The sequence below is a fragment of the Oryzias latipes genome, chromosome 2 (assembly GCF_002234675.1).
Source record: "Oryzias latipes chromosome 2, ASM223467v1".
In the NCBI taxonomy this organism is placed as follows: domain Eukaryota; kingdom Metazoa; phylum Chordata; class Actinopteri; order Beloniformes; family Adrianichthyidae; genus Oryzias; species Oryzias latipes.
The window spans coordinates 18,388,546-18,408,685 of NC_019860.2; the positions used below are offsets into that span (position 1 = coordinate 18,388,546).

At 42.0% G+C, this 20,140-nt stretch overlaps 1 protein-coding gene across 2 annotated transcripts in view; it reads left to right on the forward strand.

Moving 5' to 3' along the window:
- The window catches only part of cfap221 (cilia and flagella associated protein 221), a 46,113-nt gene extending 44,013 nt beyond the window's left edge, over positions 1 to 2,100 (forward strand). For both annotated transcript variants that reach the window (XM_023965578.1, XM_023965589.1), the window contains one exon: positions 1,429 to 2,100. In XM_023965578.1, coding sequence (XP_023821346.1) covers positions 1,429 to 1,555 — 127 coding nt within the window. In that variant the 3' untranslated portion in view covers positions 1,556 to 2,100. The remainder of the gene's footprint in view (positions 1 to 1,428) is intronic.
- The last annotated feature ends 18,040 nt before the right edge of the window (positions 2,101 to 20,140 follow it).

Consider the following 20,140-nt stretch of genomic DNA (forward strand, 5'->3'; position numbering starts at 1 on the left):
GTTACGTGGTGCGGCGCGTTGTCATGTTACCGTGACGACGCTCCGCTTAGCCGGCTGAGCCGTTCCCGACAAAGTGATATATATGCTGATCGTCACGATGTGTTAATAAATAAAGCATCAGTTCAGAGAGAAAGTTCCCCTCCTACCGCTTGTTTTTGTCCAGATGATGAAGCTAAAGTTTGTTTTAAAAGAGCCGGCTCAGTGACATTTAAGCTACTTCTTTTTGAAGCGTGCATTATCGGCTTTTATACCATGGTCCGGGCGAATACTCGATTCCGATTGGCTGCTGGGTGTGCATTAAAAAGTGATAACGCACAGTGATAAACGCACGCCCCAAAAAGAAGTTCCGGTCACCTATCCTAAATATTCTGTCACGTCAGAGGGTTCAGGCTTCCACGGGGTGCGTTAAAAAGTGATAACGCATATTTCGTCGCCCATTAACCCTAACTTAATCCATACACAGCAGCCAATCAGAACTGAGTATTCACCCGGGCAATGGTATAAATAATATTAACTGGAGCTGTCACAGGTGACAGGAAATAACACACACTCTTTAAATCACCGTAACTCTTAAGATGTTTATGGACTTAACACAATTCCAACGGAAGCGCTAACCTGTTTTTCTTCACGTCAGAATCCATCGGTTTACGTTAATTGCGTAAACACTTTACTGTTGTAAAGGGTTGCATGTCTGCGAAAGCTGCATGCACGTCAAAGCCCTGGTTTCAAAGGGTGAAACTCCTCCATTCTTGTTGCACAGATGATGTAAGATTGGTGGTGGGAGGGGCTGTAAGCTAGTGGGAGAGAGTGTTAACGGATGCATGAGGGGAAGTAGGGGCGGGCTCACTCCATGCCAGTGTTCCCACCCTCAAATCGGAGGCAAATTTCTAATGATGTCCTGCTTCTCTGCAGAAACTATGTGCTAGAAAAATGACAGCTTTTTTTTTGGACTAAAAATGGCATAATCATAATTAAAAGACCGCTGGGAACAATTTTACAATAGATGAAAACAGAATAAAGATCAGCTGTTTTTTTGAGTTACAGTTCCTCAAATAAGAGGAATGACACTTTAAGGAGCATCTCCCTCTTCTAACCTTAAACAGACCTGTTGCTGTCTTCAGATTTACAATAGGCTAATACCTGTTCCTTCCAACTATTTTAGAATTTAGTTGTTTTAAACAATCAAGTGGCTCACGCTATAACTCCACATGTTTTTTTTTCTGGTTTTAAATGTTTTATTATTCTTACATAACACGACAAAAAGCCCCACTTAATGTGACCGATCTTCTGTTTGGGTTTTTTAAAGAGTTTCCAGCCTATTTAAGGAGATCTGTTTATCATTTTCCTCCTTCTCCTCACGACTTCAGCTGCTTCTCAGCGCCTTTAACCCCCTCCTATCAGTAATGTGGAGTTCCTCTGTCACCGCAGGGAGCGTCACGCAGAGGAGACCCGCCGATCTGAGATCAGCCAGATGGGGAGAAGAGTGATGGCCAGGCTGAAGGAGCTCCAAGTCACAGGCAGAGAGACCCACTCACCGGCAGAGGAGTGTGAATAGGCAGAACCCAGCACTCCAAAGGCACATTATACATCCCACTCGCCACATACACTCCGAAAAAAACCCCACCTTGAAGGCTCTTTTTCCACCCACTCACAAGTACTAGAAAGGTTTTAAATGTGTTACTCCCGCCTCCAGTCAGTTCCTCTGCAAGCACAGCTGCAGTGTAGTGTGAAAATCTGCAAATAATGAGGCAGTTTTCCTGCAAACGCAGAAGCACGGAAAGCCGTCTGATATGTTCTGATGCTTTTTCCCCAAAATTTGACATATAAAGCAACAGATTGAATCTTGTAGATGCATTATTGATTTTTTATTTTTTTAAATTCACTGTTCACATGAATGAAAGCAACCCAGCCGAGGTCGGAACGTAAACAAGGGAGGTTCGCCCACCACCCATAGAGGGAGCTCCGACTCTGTGAGTTTGGCGGCAGCCAGAGAAGGGTGACCACATCTATTTGTCCTGAGTTGCGGGCTGTAAATACGAAAAACAATTCCCTGCATGAACTCCCTTTTCCAGACAGAAATATGCAAAAAAAAAAAAAAAAGGTCACATTGTTCAGACATGGACTCGGATCCTGGCAGGAAAACTGAAGCCCGTAGCCATCTGACTTCCCTGTCAGGGTATATTCAGATGACAGCAAAGGGTGCTCTTTAAAGGACACTGCTCCGGCTTTTTTTTTTTTGCCACAAAAGGAGAATTCAACCGAGAAATTATGATAAAGACCCATCTGATGGTAATCTTCCTCCTCTTTACAGCCTGTAATCCCCAAGGGAAGCAGGCCTGCACCTACATATTCATTTCAGAGAACAAAGGTATATTTAATAAGTAATGGGCTGTGTAATGACAGCAAAAATGACTCAGCATCTATCTTTTAAAAAAAAATATTTCATTAAACATCCGTGAATGTCTTCAAGAGTGAAAAACCGCTTCGTTTCAGCCCTACAGAAAATTAAGTGTTTTTCTCTTGATGACCGAGCAGTCCTCCCAAAAAAAAATAATATATATATATATATATATATATATATATATATATATATATATATATATATATATATATATATATATATATATATATATATATATATATATATATATATACTTTTTTTAATGCCCAAAAAGAAAAAGAGGCCATTTCTGGTGCGCAACACCCCCCTGTCTGCCGTCCCATCGACCGTAGAGTGAAACCCCCGGGAATAAGTCGTCAATAACCCTCAGCTACAATCTCCTTCTCTACCTGCTTTTCTTTTTTTTTTCTTCTTTTTTCTTCTCACACATTCCACCTTATTATTTTCCTGCTCTGCTTAGCTTTGCCTTGAAGTTGCAGCTTCACTTCAAGTCTGGCAGCTTCTGTCAAAAAGCTGGACTTAATTCAACTCTAAATAGTCCTTGTCTGCTTGTAGAGCAGTGTTTACGCCGTCAAGGCTGAACTTTGCCGTTACTTATAAAAAGCTCTGAAAGGAAAGGACTGTAAAGATGACGGAACGGACAATTCAGAGAGCATACAGGCTCGGGAGAAATCGGAGCTAAAGAATCCCAAACCTAAAACCTAAAGAACCGAAATGTTTCACAACTTTTTGGCTGCAACTGTTGGGCCTCTGTCTGCGAGGCTTAATGGCGGCGCACCTGAACCATTTGCAGAGCGGAATGACTGAAAGGCCGTCCAAATGATACCCCCGGCGCATTCCGCCGCGGTCCAAATTGAGTGCATTCAGGTGGGAGGAACAGCAGAGCTGGCACAAATACACGGCGAGCTTTAATGGAAGCAGGTCAGAAAGCAACAACAGGGTGAGCCGGGGTTGTAGTCACCCAAATACAAGCCCAGAACTTACTGTGTTTCCGTGCACCGGGTCACCTCAGTGACGCTTTCTGGTTGATTATAATTTTCAAAGTTGGCTGAATTTTTATTTATTTTCAGTCTTTTTTATATATATTATATATTAATATATATACCATACAACAGCAATCTTAAAGTCCCACTCCAATCATATTTTGATCCATTGTAAAAGAATTCCTAGTGGTCTTCTATTTATGATTTTACAGTTTTTAGCTAAAATGAAAAAATACTGTGTTTTCTAGGACATAGTTTCTGCAGAGCGGCAGTAAACCCTCCCTCACTTCCCATCATCCATCTGTTTCTCTTTCGCTAGCTCACAGCCCCTCACTTCCAAAATCTAACACCACCAGTGCAACGAACAGCCAGCAATGTTGGAGCTATCCAGCCGTTCCGGTTTGAGCCAGATTCCAGCTCAGACGAGGAAAACCAAGACGTACATGAATCTGTTTGTCTGCGACAGAATGGATGCAGCAGAATGGAGCTTGTGGCTCGCCGAATGTAGCTTCTACATCACAAATAGAAGATTTATGAAATGGTACTTTTTTGCCTCCTTCTGATTCACATTGATTTAAATGAAGAAATACTTAGAAATATAGGTGGAGCCGGTTTAGCTCGTGCTGGTTTGCGGCGCCTTCCGTCCGTGAAACCAGGGTTCGACTCCGGGCTGCTCCCTGTTCCCTTCTCTACCTCTGTGCCGGTTCCAAGCCCGGTTGGAGAAGGTTGCGTCAGGAAGGGCATCCGGCGTAAAACATTGCCAAATTTACCATGCGACTTGTTCGCTGTGGCGACCCCTGATGGGAGAAGCCGAAAGTGGAAGAAGAAATACTTAGAAATATAGTTCTGAGCTTAATTTACTTTAATAGAGGTGTAACAATTCAATTTTAAATTATTTGGAGTTGCCGATCAGATTCCCAGTTAATATTAGTCCATTTTGAACGATCCGATTCACTGACCTAAAATGGATCCAGTTCATCTTTATCCAAAACTTCAACCTGTGTGACTCAGAGAGAAATATCTGGGTACAATACAGGTGAAGTTTTCCAGATTCCTTGTATTTCTTGCAAGATAATCAAGTGTAAAATAAATTTGTGTACAAGTAAACAAGAATTAATGGCAAATTCATTCAAATTTTATCTTTTATTTGATTTGAAATGTTTTTTTTTTCAAGCAATCAAAGCAAATGCAAAAAAACAATACAATCAGCAGTTCAACATTCATACTAAGACGTATCAACTTAGGACAACTAGATAAGAGACATTTTAGTTCCATAAAGTTCATCCCGCTGTTTGTTTTTATTTACATCAAAATAATACAAAAGGAACATGATTAGAACATTCTACCAAATCAAATGGTCACATCTCTTTGCTATATTCAAAGTCTTTCCACACATTGGACTGGAATGATAGGAAGATCCTTTTTTTTTGCTGACATCACATAGGTTTTGTCTTTTGAAGGCACTTGATGTTTTATAGTAAATAAACCTACTCTACCTAATCTAATCCACATGGTATTTTCCAATATCGATTGGATTATTGGTTTATCTCATGTTGAATCCTCTTTTTTAATGGTATAGATCAATTCGATTCGGCCTCAAACAAATCGATCTGGTTAGATCGTAGGCATAGCAATCGATTGATTGTTATACCACTATTCTTTACATATGTCCTTTGTCATAAAAAATGCCACAATAACATGTGAAAAACACCATTTTCATTGGAGTGGGTCTTTAAGGAAACAGTTGTAACATAATCAGAACATACTGTTTCCTTTCCGAGCTTTTACTTTACATTTGAGCACGTGAGCAATGCCAAGAAAGTTCACCAGCAGTTCTTTATGTATTAATGATCAGTCAGAGTGCAGACGTTTACAAAAGCAATGTTTTTGCAAGTTCTCCACTTTGGAGGATTTAAAAATGTGCAGCACAATGCCAAGAGTGAAAGACATTAGCGGTTATCCGGAGGGAGAAACAGCGTCAACAACCAACGCGCAACTAGACACTTGTTTCTATTATTTACGGAATGATGTCCTACTTTTTTGCAACTGAAACTAGAGCTTATCACGAGACAATCATTAGGATGAATTACAGAAATCCCTCTGCGCATACCTTCAGCTCTTAGCCCTCTAAAAGGCCGGAAATGGGACAGTTAGGACTCCAAGAGCTTCTGGTGTTCTTTGTCTGAACAAACCGTAAGATGAGTGAGCGTCTCCATTTAAACAGAGAAAGAACTGGAATGGATTCTTTAAATATTGCTTTTGCAGATGGTTTATAAATTCTTCTAACTGTTGGGATGGGGGCCAAGCATGCTAACAGCAATGGCAGTTGTCATTTTAGGTCATTGTTGATAAAGGAAATAGGACATTTCTGACATTCTGTATGCGGTCATTCCTAACGTTTCATTGACGAGCATCTCCTCCTCCTCGCTGTAATCAAAGCTTAAATCATTTCCCTTTTTAGGTTAAATGCTTGCAATGTTACTTGTTTTTCTTTTCTTTTTTCTTTTTAGAAAAATTGTCCCAATAAACAGAATTTTAAATTGAATATAAGCCACAAATTTACAAGGGTACCTTAATTCACCCAATTTCAACCTTATATTGGGATCTGCGAAGACATCAATGATAAATATCAAACTTTTTTAAATAACTGTGAGTATTTCTGCCCGTAAATATTGTCTAAATTCCATATATTTTGCTGGTTAGGACCCAGTTACCCTCATAAAAAACGAGAAACCGCCATTATCTTTGACTCTACAGGTCCCACCAAACATGGTAAAGTCCTTCAGAGCCCAAAGAGGGAACAGGGAAACATAAATTAGGTTGTCGAAAACAATGCAAGAGAAAATAGAATTCAGCCTTTTACAGACAAATAAGATCAAAGTGTTGTGTTTTTTTTAATGACCAGGACCATCTTTGACCTAAACCATTAAGTGCACTAACAGTGAAACACGGTGGGGTAAAAATGAGGATTGGGGTTGATTGGTAGAACTTAACCATTTATGCTCAATAGGGTGGAACAGTGGTTATTATTTCCAGCCCTCAACTTGATAAAAAACAAAATGATTTACGCGCTGATTCAAATAAATGATCACGTCTCAGGAAAAAAGGCCCTTAATCTCACACCACTTAAGATGTAAGAAAACTTTGGATGAGAGCTGAAGGACTAAAAATGTCATTTCTTTTGATTGTTTAATTTTTAAATTTTTCTCCTGTTCCTCTTTATTTCTTTGTTATAGTGTCTTCCGTCATTTTATTGCCACTTAACTCCTACAATTTTAACCTTTCAACTATTAAAATGTTCAGCTTTTTCCAGCTATGACGTTTGGTCCTTCAAATCCTTGAACTTTTCAAGATATTCCAGGTTTTCCAGGATTTTTGCCTTCATTGAAATACATGGGGAATCCTTGGTGCAGAAGCTCGCTGGTTCGAGACCCGGCTCTGTCATTTTTCACAAACATACTGTTTTTGTTACTGTGCTGTTTTCACTTTATTTATGGTCAACTTTGATCTTTTATTTTTTTATTTTTTGCCAATTATTACCCTTTAAGTTTCTTTAAGTTTAAAGAAGTTTTTAAATTTTATTAAACTTTAAGTTTTTATTCAGCAATATAGCATTCAACCCTGCATTTTCTTCTGGAAATGCTGCTCCTTTTAGTTCCTTTTTACGTCTTTTAACTCACAACAAAATGTTTTTTGTTTGTTTTGTTTTCTTAAAAAATGATTGAAAAAAGCTTTTAAAGCGATAATCTATCAACATGGCTGTATAAAGCATTATTCGCTACACACGTGCTTCTTTAGCGATTTTTAATATTTTTATCCCAAAGACATACTTCGATGAAAAAAGTGTTTTTAACATGTTCTTGTGACATTCATTCATCAAGCTATTTAAGCTCAAAATTGCATTTCCAAGTATTTCTTTATCCAAATCGGTGGGAATCAGGAGCCGCTGGAATTGGGAAAAGCATATTCGCGATGTTAGAAATACGCCGGGTAGAGCACAAGCTCTTAGAAATCAGGGAGGGTTAGGGGAGGCGGGGCCAATGGTCCCACCCACAACTCCGAGGTGAATTTTCCAATGGACTACTGCTGCTCTGCAGAAACTATATCCTAGAAAACAACACAGGTTTTTAAATTTTGGCTAAAAATTGCACCATCATCATCACCATTAAAAATACAGTGGTTGTACGTTAAAAAAAAAATTACCGCCAACAAAAAAAGAAACACTGCACACGTCAACTGGAAAGACAACTTCACATTCATCTAAATAACTGGTAAATGGTAAATGGTGTATACTTATATAGCGACTTTCTTCCTACAAGGACAAAGCGCTTTTCAGTCACGGACCCATTCACCCAGTCACACACACATTCACACACACATTCACTCACACATTCACTCACACAGTCACACACTGGTGGTTCCTCCGCTGTTCAGTGTCTTGCCCAAGGACACTTCGACTCATGCGTGTGCAAGGCGGGAATCGAACCTGCAATCTTACGATCATGGGTCGACCGCACTAGCGCTGCACCACGGCCGCCCCTCTGCTATTTGTGCTGTAGATTATTGTTAGTATGATTATTAATGATACAAAACAACAACAACCAACACAGTAATAAGGTGCTAGAAGGGCGTCAGTTGTTTCCTCTCTGGGGTATTTTTGCTCTCCGTACCTGTTCTAAGTTGTGTTTGTCTGGAGTGAGACCGCGCTGTGGTACATGGGACTGGGTTTGGTGCATATTGGAGTAAAGCTACAGAACTCGTTAGTGTTCTTACCGCACACTTTGTGCTAGCTGAATCCAACAGTAAACCAGCATCCTCTAGTTTACCTTCAATCATGGCCCAACCAAATGACGCATTAAAAAAGTACACAAAGTGACATTGTCTGTTTTCCAATTGTTCTTTATTTCTCCTTCTTTTGACAGCGGTGCTCGGGCGAAAACAATCCCCGACAATCCAGTTCTGGTGTGGCTTTTTTTTTTTAATTCAAGTGTTTTTTTTTCTTTTCTTTTTATCTGGAGTTTCTATTTTTGCTGGCACGGGTATGTTTTTTTGCTGCGATTGGTAGTCTCGGCCACTGTTTAAAAGACCACTGGAAACCCTTTTAAAACAGATCTTAAGATAATCAGAGTGGGACTTTAAACTTCTTTTTTTTTTCTTTGTCCGATTTCCATCAAAGAACATTTTTTTTTGCTATTAAAATTTGCAATAAACAGAATCTAATCTTGAAAGATTCTGAACTTCTGTGATTGAACTATATTTTTAAGGCTTCAAAGTTGCTGTAAAATACGCCTCAAAAAAAATCAGAGGCTTCATAGTATTGATCGGATGCGGAATGACTTCAATTGCTGCTGTCATTTTCCAGTCTCACAACCCAAAGTGGTTTTGCTACCTGAGCAACACGAAGAGTCAGAGTGTCAGAGCCATAACTTCGACTCAGAGGGCAGAAGCTTTGAAAAGGACGTTTCAAAATCATCTTATTCTTTTCAAATGACAGCTTTCAAAAAGCGTCCATCTTTTGTCATAGCAAGAGAATTATTTATTGATCTCTAGAGACTCTGTGGTTTTTTTTTTTTTTGTTTCTGTTTAATCCTCTTTAGCCTCAATTGTCTTTCCTAAAAAGAAAAATACATGAATATTTGTTGCTAGTACTTACATCTCCTCTAGTTTAGCTGAGTATTTCTTCTAAAATCTTTGATTTTACTTCTTTCCACAAAGCTCCTAAAGTTCTCGTCCGGTGTACTGATTATATTTAAAAAGAGATTAAGTACATTAATTATTATGAGCAGGAAGAAAATGAGCTCAATTTCTCTACGTGGACGACTTTTTCTCTAAAGCCCTGCAGCCCTTTGTTCTGCTTCAGCTCAGCCCTGATTACTGCTCATTGTCTACGTTAGCAGCACAGGAATCTGTCTCCATAAGCTCCTCTCTCTCGCATATGTGTTTGCAGCGTGAAGGAATTCGGTTTTAAATGTTGCTGCTGCAGCCCTTGACTTAACCTGGAGCGCAGCAGGAAGGCTGCAGTTGTTTTCATATGATTGCAGCTTCAGCGGCGCTTTCAGGCTCCGCCGCTTTTCAAATTGATGGGCTTGGCCGGCTGATATTAGGCTGTCAGGTCGGTCAAATTTGCCCACAAATCTTAAACGTGAACACACGTCTGCCGGAGGATACACTGTCAAAACAGTTCAGACCAACTGTAATGGATGAACCACAAAAGCCATTTTGTATTGATTCTCTTTGAAGAGAAGCAAAAATCTTTTATTGAATAGAGAAATGTAACGGTGAAATGTCTTTACTTCATGGTATAGTACCATCTTGTATTGACATATTCACCCAATTCATATCATCTTTTACTAATATTCTTGGCTTTACAAGTCAAAACCATGGTTTTAAAGTCCTACCATTGACGTTTTCAGTGTTCAAGTCTGGAAACAGTGATCGTCTCTTTAAGATCTTTCTTGCATTTCTGATGGATCTGTCATTGGTGTCCTAAAAGGTCCAACTTTAGCTTCCTGTAGCTAGAGGCTTTTGTCCTTCTTAGACTCCCAACTAGGTTTCCATTGCCACAAAGAAGCAAATTAGTCCCAGAGCATCACTGAGATAAATCCATGTTTAACTGCTGGATGTTCTTCACCGGTGTGAATGTGTGTGTTCTTGTTTGTCTCTGTGTGGCCTGGTGATGGACTGGCAAATTGTCGAGGATTTACCCTGCCTTTGCTTTTTGGTGGCTAGTTAGGCTTTAACAACCCCCAAATGGGAATATAGTTGGTTTATAAAAGGGATGAATGTGTTTTTTTACAGCATAACCATCATTAATGTTCACAATTGATTATTTGGCTTAAAAAAGAAGAAAGATTTCAACAATCTTTCAGTTTCCTGTCTTTTATTTCACATATTAGAACATACTTTTCTTGTAATTTTGGATGGATAGTAGTTTTGTTTCTTTGATATTAGATGAAAATGAGAAATATCTTAAGAGATCCAACACCTGAGCGACACAAACCAAAAAAAATTGTGATTTCAGTTGTTTTTCTTCTGCCATCAAAAAAGATGGGAGCCATTGGAATGATCAAAAGGGACCGAAACTTCTTCATCTGTCAGTCTTTTAGCAGACGTTTAGCAAAAGGCTTTTTAGAAAAGCTACATTGCATCCGTCCCCAACATTAAGCCTTTACCATACCTTTGAACCATAAGGTCCGTCTGTCGGGGCCTTACTATCTGCACCCAAATGCCCGTAGGATGCCCACACAAACTACTCGCCAATTGTCCGATTTCCCAACAGTCAGGCTACGCGCAGGGAGCCCGCTCTGATCATGTGAACAGCATTAACTGACTACTTGTGATGTCTGCTGCATTTAGGGAGGGTCTTAAAATGAAAAATATATACAAAACGCTTGAGTTTCACGTACCTCACACTTACTTACCTTTGCGTTTGTTTGTGTTTTTTACAACCTATCATCAGCAGCACGCCTGTAGAAAAATGTATGGTCAGCTCTACTGGCTGACCGTGTGTGGTCTACGACCTTCGTATTTTGTCCGGCACAAGTTGGGTCTTACCAGCAATTTGCTGATTGAATCCCCGCCAATTTACAAAAGCGTCGCAGAAGTCCAGCAGTTACCCCTCATACGCCCTGACTGTAACTGGTTGTCTGGCACAGGGATGCATTAAAAGATTATTGTTAAACTTTGTGCTGATAAAGTCCCTAAATCTAAAAAATGAACGAATGGATCAATGTGTCTGCTACAAACTTCAACATGTTAGGGGTTTTTAAATCTTAGAATACAGTCAACCCACTTGTTGAAGGAATTGCTTGAAAGTTGTTTTTTTTTTCTTTAAACAGGATCTTAAATAAAGAAATACAAAGATTTAAATATTGGAATCAGTTTACCAGTTTGAAAATATCTGAAGTCAGTATCTAACCAATAATGCAGAACTACACTGACCAAAAATATAAACGCAACACTTTTGTTATTGCTCCCATTTTTTATGGTATGAACTCAAAGATGTGAAACATTTTCCAAATACACAAAATAACCAGTTCTCTGAAATATTGTTCACAAATCTGTCTAAATCTGTGATAGTGAGCACTTCTCCTTTGCCAAGACAATCCATCCCACCTCACAGGTGTGCCATATCAAGATGCTGATTAGACAGCATGATTATTGCACAGGTGTGCCTTAGACTGGGCACAAGAAAAGGCCACTCTGAAGTCTTCAGTTTTGTTTTATTGAGGGGGTCAGGGGACTCAGACAACCAGTCAGTATCTGGTGTGACCACCATTTGCCTCATGAAGTGCGACACATTTCCTTCGCATAGAGTTGATCAGGTTGTCTATTGTGGCCTGTGGAATGTTGGTCCACTCCTCTTCAACGGCTGTCCGAAGTTGCTGGATATTGGCAGGAACTGGAACGCGCTGTCATATACGCCGATCCAGAGCATCCCAGACATGCTCAATGGGTGACATGTCAGGTGAGTATGCTGGCCATGCAAGAACTGGGATGTTTTCAGCTTCCAAGAATTGTGTACAGATCCTTGCAACATGGGGCCGTGCATTATCATGCTGCAACATGAGGTGATGTTGTTGGATGTACGGCACAACAATGGGCCCCAGGATCTCGTCACGGTATCTCTGTGCATTCAAAATGCCATCAATGAAATGCACCTGTGTTCTTCGCCCATAACATATGCCTGCCCATACCATAACCCCACCACCACCATGGGCTACGCGATCCACAACATTGACATCAGAAAACCGCTCACCCACACGACGCCACACACGCTGTCTGCCATCTGCCCTGAACAGTGTAAACCGGGATTCATCCGTGAAGAGAACACCTCTCCAACGTGCCAGACGCCATCGCATGTGAGCATTTGCCCACCCAAGTCGGTTACGACGACGAACTGGAGTGAGGTCGAGACCTCGATGAGGACGACGAGCATGCAGATGAGCTTCCCTGAGACGGTTTCTGACAGTTTTTGCAGAAATTCTGTGGTTATGCAAACTGATTGTTTCAGCAGCTGTCCGAGTGGCTGGTCTCAGACGATCTTGGAGGTGGATGTGCTGGATGTGGAGGTCTTGGGCTGGTGTGGTTACACGTGGTCTGCAGTTGTGAGGCCAGTTGGATGTGCTGCCAAATTCTCGGAGACGGCTTATGGTGGAGAAATGGACATTCAATTCCCTAGCAACAGCTCTGGTGGACATTCCTGCTATCAGCATGCCAATTGCACACTCCCTCAAAACTTGCGACATCTGTGGCATTGTGCTGTGTGATACAACTGAATATTTCAGAGTGGCCTTTTCTTGTGGCCAGTCTAAGGCACACCTGTGCAATAATCATGCTGTCTAATCAGCATCTTGATATGGCACACCTGCGAGGTGGGATGGATTGTCTTGGCAAAGGAGAAGTGCTCACTATCACAGATGTAGACAGATTTGTGAACAATATTTCAGAGAAGTGGTTATTTTGTGTATGTGGAAAATGTTTCACATCTTTGAGTTCATAACATAAAAAATGGGAGCAATAACAAAAGTGTTGCGTTTATATTTTTGGTGAGTGTAGTTTGCCAGAGTAGTGTAGTTGGTCTTTCAGTAAATGAAAAATGTCTCCAAAGCAGTCATTCGACGGGTTTCTCGCCACCCATTCTCGGGGATGTTCTGGCTGTCATCAATTATGTGTGCCGTCAATACTTCCTAAAGTTTGGGAATTATGCTTAGCGGCTGGATTTGACCTGTAAGAATATATATTTTCAAATCCCTCTAAAAAGTCGATGTTTGGGTCAGCTTTATTCCCAGCAGGCCTATCATTAAAAGATTTTTTCCTAAGGCTCAGCTTTAGCTACGTCAGAAAGCTAAACTTCAAGTTTTTTCATTCAAAATCGATAACACTCTAATGTTCTTGGAGAAATTGAAGCTAAGGCCATTGATGGAGCGTCTGTGATGCATAAGATTGCTGTGAGTTAATTAAAAGCAACCCAAAAAAAAAGGTTTATTTCTGTTTTTTTTTCTTTCTCTGCTCCTCTTGAGTCTAACTCAAAAAATGTTTCAAATCAAGAAATTCCCTTCATAGAATAAGAGCAAAGATCCATGCTTTCATTCCACAATGTAAGAGCTGTGCAATGTAGCATTAAATAGGCCATGGACACAAAAAGTGGGACCACATTAATCCCCCTGACATTTCCACAGAAGGAAATACAAATGTTTATTTTTGACAGGAGGGGTGGGGAACAAACAGCAAACAAAATCCCTATTTTTTTAGGGGAGGGAAAAGGGGGTGAGCCTAACCTTGGATTGAGTATCACTGGAATTTTATTCAGAAAAGCCACCATTTGATTGAGTTTCCCGTGTGAGGGATGCTAGGAAAGATGGAGAAAAACCACTCCTAGCAGAAATTGCTATAAGGTTACCAAATGCTTTTGGCGCATAAAAAATGTGTCCTTGTGCTCGCACATCCCTTAAAAGTCAACACTAAGTGCCACAGCGCCGCATTGACTCTTAAAAATGTCAGCATGAAAGAGAATGAAAAGTTAATTCAGCATGATATAGACCAGGGGTCGGGAACCTATGGCTCGCGAGACATATATGGCTCTTTTGATGGTCACATGTGGCTCGCAGACAAATCTTTAATTATACTTTTTTTTATCATTAGTCCAGTCCTTCTCGGGCGCGATGCGATGCCAGAGGCGCGCAGTAGAAGCGGTGCTTGGAGAGAAAAATCTGCGCCAGCGCTATAAGTTTACAATTATCTATAATTTCACAGAGTTTGTACCAACTGGAAACCTGTGAATTGCCGTGCCTAAAAGTGCGCGCTCCCGTCTCTGAGAAAGAGCGCGCAGTTGCGGGGACGGGATGTGTGAGGAAGAAAGCAGGGGGTGGGGCTGAGGGGTTGTGGGGACAGGCAGCAGGTGAATCGCGCAGGGATTGTAAAAACGTAAAACCCGCTGCCCGTCACTCACTGCGGCGTGTGAGTGTGTGTTTGGCTCCCCGTCTGCATGTGATCAGTCTTTGTCACATCTACAGAACATTCAGACGTTAGATCACGTTAAAGTCTCAACGCCTGCATGAAGCAGAAACTCACCACGTATCAACCAGACTAGACCATCAGCAAAACTACCACGAGAAATACTCATCATTTATTAGCAATAGCATAACAATGTTATTAAAAAGAATCCACAGACTTATTGTACTTTAAAAATGTTGAAATTACATCAAATGCACACATTCACTTGTATATTTAGTTTTAAACAAATTGTCGCGGACTGAGTTGGATGGCTGTTGGGCCGCGTTAAAAGTTCTGGAGTTCATTGACCGCAGCAAGCAGAGATCTGATTGGCTCTCAGTTCTGTCGCTCAGCCTGTTGTTAGGTAGTTTGGACCAATGGGGTTCAGCTATGGGCCGAATAAGGGAAATGGGAGGGCTGGAGCGGGAGCAGGTGAATATAAAGTTGGTAGAAGCGCTCTCTCTCGTCTCGTGTCGACAGGAGAGATTCAGGAGTTGCTGAATTAATTTTACGGCGTTTGTTGCGGTCTACAGTAACCAGAATAAAGAACCTTAAAAGAGGTTAAGTCTCTGTGATTCAGTGTGGGATAGGGACGCTACATTATTGTATGGCTCTTTCGAAATTACATTTAAAAATATGTGGCGTTTATGGCTCTCTTGGCCAAAAAGGTTCCCGACCCCTGATATAGACCCTTTAACCCTTGTGCTATCCTATGGCCCCACCCTTAATTTGATGTGTTCTCCCTACCATGACAAAGGTAGATAAAGGTGGAAAGATTTCTTGTAATCCATGGACACCAGTGAAGATCCCAAATCATTGAAGAAAAAAGGTTCAGAGCACTGTCTAGTGCAGAGGTGGGCACTGAGGGCCGCATTCCTGCATGTTTTCCAGCATACCCTGCTCTGGCATGTTCTGATTGGCTGGACACACCTGAACCATGTAATCAGCCATGAGTAGGGCAAGACTATCTGGAAATCATGCAGACACACCGGCCCTCGAGGCCTGGAATTGCCCACCCCTGGTCTAGTGGGTCTAGATGACCCCACTCCCAATGTTAAAGTGCCTAGGATAGCTACAAGGGTTACAGCCGCTCAAATTAGCAACAAAGTTGCTAGCTAAGATTGGGGAAGACAGACCTGGGGTTTCATATAGAAGGTTCATAATCAACACACCATTGAGGGTTACGCTGTACGTTCTGTATATAAGAAACACCACACTGCAAATATGGGTTAACCTTTATCCAATATACATAACACAATCAAACAGGTTTACTTCCTAGTGGGAGTCTAGCTGCAAACTGATGATGGATTTAAAAGCTCAAAACACATTATTTGAAATAATTACAACTTGAAATAAAAAGGTTTGGTGTCATGTTAGGTATTCTAATTTTTTAGATTATTTCAAGTCCTGAATTAGTCTTAAATCCTTGTGTTTTGTGTTTTAAAGGATCCTTATTATCATAAATGAATAAATAATCTCTTCTCAAACCTACTTTGACATGGCCTCTTTCTAAAACCAGGACCCTTCATAGCTGTTGCAATCAAGCTGCAAGAAAGGAGCTTTTCAAGTTTAATTATCCTCAAATATACCAGATGAAAGCTTTCATAAACACATTTGAGGAGTCGGAAATAAAAGCAGTTTAGGTGTCCAAACCCATCAACGCTTACAGGAAAAGCGTACTTTTTCTGCAGTAATTAAGTGATGGGATTTTTCTGAGAGACGGAATGCTGATTATTGCATTTCCACTCATCAGTAGTTCAGGAACAACGGCATGTTTCTGCATTATCCTTGATTATTATTTTTAATTGGGGGAATTAGTGTCTCGAACTTGCCATCTTGGAACAATACCTGCTTTCCTGCTAGATGGATTAGTCTTCTCAAGAGAGCTAGAGGGTCTAAGAGAAGAAATAACTCTCACTTCACTCCCGATATAAGAGTTAGTCGTTCAGGGCCATTGTAAAATAATTAGAAACCCTCAGTGGTACCAAGTCCTTTTAAGTTCTTCCAGCCAAAGCCCACCCGTGTATCTGAGGATAAAGCCGTACATTTATCCACCATGTGACTCTGCTACTTTGTCTTTTCACAATGATACCCAAGAGAGTCACCGTCACTTAAGGACTCATTACGTCCGTGAAGGACTCTGAGGGGAAAAATGTTTTCAACACTTACTGGTTCCTTAGAACCAAAGGGGGGCTCTTTGTGTTGGACAAAAAAACTGAACAGAATCGGGTTATCAGCTAATTTCTTCCTCTAATTAGCTTAACCGTCACGGCAAGGCATTGTTGTGAGCGTTATGGATTTTGAGCTTCATTCATCAATTTATTTTTTTTTACATTTCTTTAGTCACATTGCACAAAAGTTTTTTTTTTTTTTTTTTTTTTTTTTTTTTTTTTTAACTTGTCCTGTCCAACAGCTAGGCAGACAGATGAGAGCTGAGGGCCTCTTGGGTTGGACATATTTTACTTTAACAAGAGGGGTTATTAATCTTCAGACAAACCAAAGGTATGTCTGAATAAACCCCTTTTGTAATTGGGGCCAAACTTTATTAATTTCAAACATGTCTGAAAATCTTTGGTGTTGGACCGGACGGAAAAGGAAAGAGGGGAAGAAGAGAGAGGGACGTTAGAGAGAGGGGGGGTAGGGGGTGATAATAGGAGGGGAAGGGGGATAAGACCATGAAGCAGCATACAGCAACAAGTTTACTGGTTGTTAATCATTATGGTAAGGTTTAAATGTAAAAAAAAAAAAAAAAAAAAGGGCGGAGCCTGTCCACACACACACTGAAATGTTATAAACACACCTGTTAGTTGCAAAAATGTCCACCTGTCGACATGTACACAAAACAGATAATGTTCACACGCATACTTATGCCTTAAAACCAACTAGTGTGAAATATTTCAGTCATTCAGTCTGTTGAGCTAACACCTGTGCTCAGGTGAGTGTTTATGTTCTTCTAAAATGGATGGTGGAACGTGAAAAGAAGGAGGGAGAGTGCCCAGCCATCCCCACCCCAAGACCCCCACCGCACCAGCAGCGGCAGCCGGAATCCCCCCAACGCCACACGGGAACCGGCAGGGAACAACCGCCGCCCGGGCGACCAAGCTCGCCACCCAGGCCAGGGCCAGCAGGGCCGCCGCAAGGCCCCCAGAGCCAGAGAGCAGGGAGGCACGGAGGGAAAGAGGGCGCCGCCCCAGCCCAACCAGGAGAGCAGCCCCCCCGCCGCGCCGGGAGAACCCAGCGCAGGGCCCCACCGGAGAAGGACGCCCACAGCCCCAGACGAGCACCCCACCACCACCCAGGAGTTCCGGGCATCCCCCCGCCCCAACCCCAGGTACGAGCCAGGACCCCCCAAGGGAGACCCACTCCGCACTCCAGGCAGCCATCCGCCCGGCCCACGGTTGGTCCAGGGAGGAGCGAGGCAGGGGCCCGCCGCCCCCGCCCAGGAGGGGGGAACCCCGGGGAAAAAAGAGGGCCTACAAGGGGTGTTGTAAATATGGCCCGACCAGGCTCGGCCACAGTTGGAAATTTGGCGGGGCCCAGCACTCAGGAGCAAGGACCAGAACCCACCCCCCAGGGACACGAACACCACGCGGAGAGAGCACCGCAGGGCCCAGGAAGCCGGCACCCCGGGGACAAAGCCGCCGTTGCAAAGGGGCCCGTACCCCCCACCAGGGAAGAGGCAGGGGACAGATGGTCCTAGGTCCCACCTTCCTTGCAAAATGTGTGTGCGTGTATGTGTGTTTGAGAGAGTGTGTGTGTGCATGTGTGTGTGTTTATGTTGGGATGTATATATTGAGGGGGGAGGGGTGTGTGTACTAAGGGGGGTGCGGTTAAAATTGGCGGGTAGGGCACTAAGGGGACATCTCCTGATTACTCACAGTGACGTCCCCTCACCCTCCCCACCAAGGGGCCCTAAATGTCTAAGGTGCGGTTAAAATTGGTGGGTAGGGTGCTAGGAGGACATCCGCTGCTTGCTGGCAGTGATGTCCAAGCACCCCCCCTACCAAGGGCCCTACATGTCTAAGGTGCAAATAAAACCGAAAGAGGGGGGGCCCACTCCATACGGCAACCACAGGAGGGGGGCCACTGCCTAGTAAACCCCCCCCCCCAAGGCTCATCGCAGGCTAAGCCCCCCACCACCTCACCCTATTATGAGGTTATATGAGGAAGGGGGTAAGTTGGGGACAGATGATAGACACAAAAGTTGAGCTCAGGACTAAACAAGACAAGAAAATTATATCAGTACTTCAGAAAACGGGCTCTTTAGCTTCAAAGTTACTTTGCAGACTTGAAGTGGTATTGTGTGTTACTCTCTAAACAAGTGAGCTTGCCGTGTTATTTTCCACCAATTAGACAATTCCTAACATCTGTTCCGTCTGTTTATCCTGCAAAGCCTTGAAATGAATTACTTTGCATAATTACTTACCTTTGTCTACCTGCGTCTGCTTGCCAAACAAAGACCACACAGTCCTTTGATTTAAAGGGTTTGATGATGTTGCTTTCTCTTCTTCAGACAGGGGTTTGTTTCTTTTTCTCTTTTCTCTTTTGGGTGTCACCCAACTAAGCGCCAAGTCCTTTTTCATGCTTACAAAAAACATATATTTACGAGTACTCGGATGATGGTCACAAAAATCCCAGTTTGGGTTTTTTGTTTGTTCTGATTCATTCCGAAGAATGTTAGAACTTAATGGCAAAAGTTTGGAACTTCCTGTTCCTTTCAAAACTCTAGCTGGTCTGTTTATGGTAACCATGGCAACACTGACAGTCACGTCATTAGCTATGGTGGGAACTGATATGTATGCAAAATAGACAACACATTTCTGCTGTCCTCCATTTGTCTCCCATGAGGAGGAGGCAACGGTTGCCTTGGATTTCCAATGTTATCATTGGTGTCAATTTCACGACTTAAGGGTTCTACATTACATTCATACATGTACAAATTTAAAAAACTAATCAAATGTGCTGGGAAACGTAGTTTTTTTAGAAAAATGACTTTTTAGTTCTGGTATCAAATAAAGGGCAATGAATTATCCTATCTACGAATAACTCATGAAACTAGAAAACTATTGGATATTTGGAATGCATGTACGTTAATAGGCTCAATGGCTTTGTGTCACTGATTGCTTAAACCAACTAAAAACCCCACCTTTGATCTTACTGCCATGTTTCTTACAAGTGTCAGTCTTAAAGCCCGTACACACCGGGACGAATATTCGCCAGGCGTTATTCGCCAGCGTTTTTCGCCACGTTTTTTGTGTTCACACCCAGGCGATTTTCGCTGACGATGAGCCGAGTGAAGATGCAATTTCATTCCCTGACATTAGATGGCACTTAATGTAAACAGAAATACTCCTGTACCCAAGGTGGCGCTGCGCAACTTTACGCTTCTTAAAGTCGCTTTTCACTCAGAAGAAGAGAGCAAGTATTTACGCGCTTGTCCGAATAATACAAAGAAAACATGAATATTTCAAGCACCAGTAGCTCCAACTGGTGCTTGGTTCGGGGATATTTTAGAATGTCCGTCATTATTTCTTCGCGCCATTCTCATTGGTCGAATAGATTTCGACGCGAGGCGTCAAAAAAAAAACGAACCCGAGGCGTTTTTTTTTTTTTTTGACGCGTGGCGTTTTTTCGCGTCGGTGTGCACACTCTCATTGGTGCCCTTTGTTTAGTCACGAGGCGTTAAACGCCGGCGAAATTCGTCCCGGTGTGAACGGGCCTTTATTCGTCTCCAGTTTTTCCCACTTTTTGCAAATCCGTT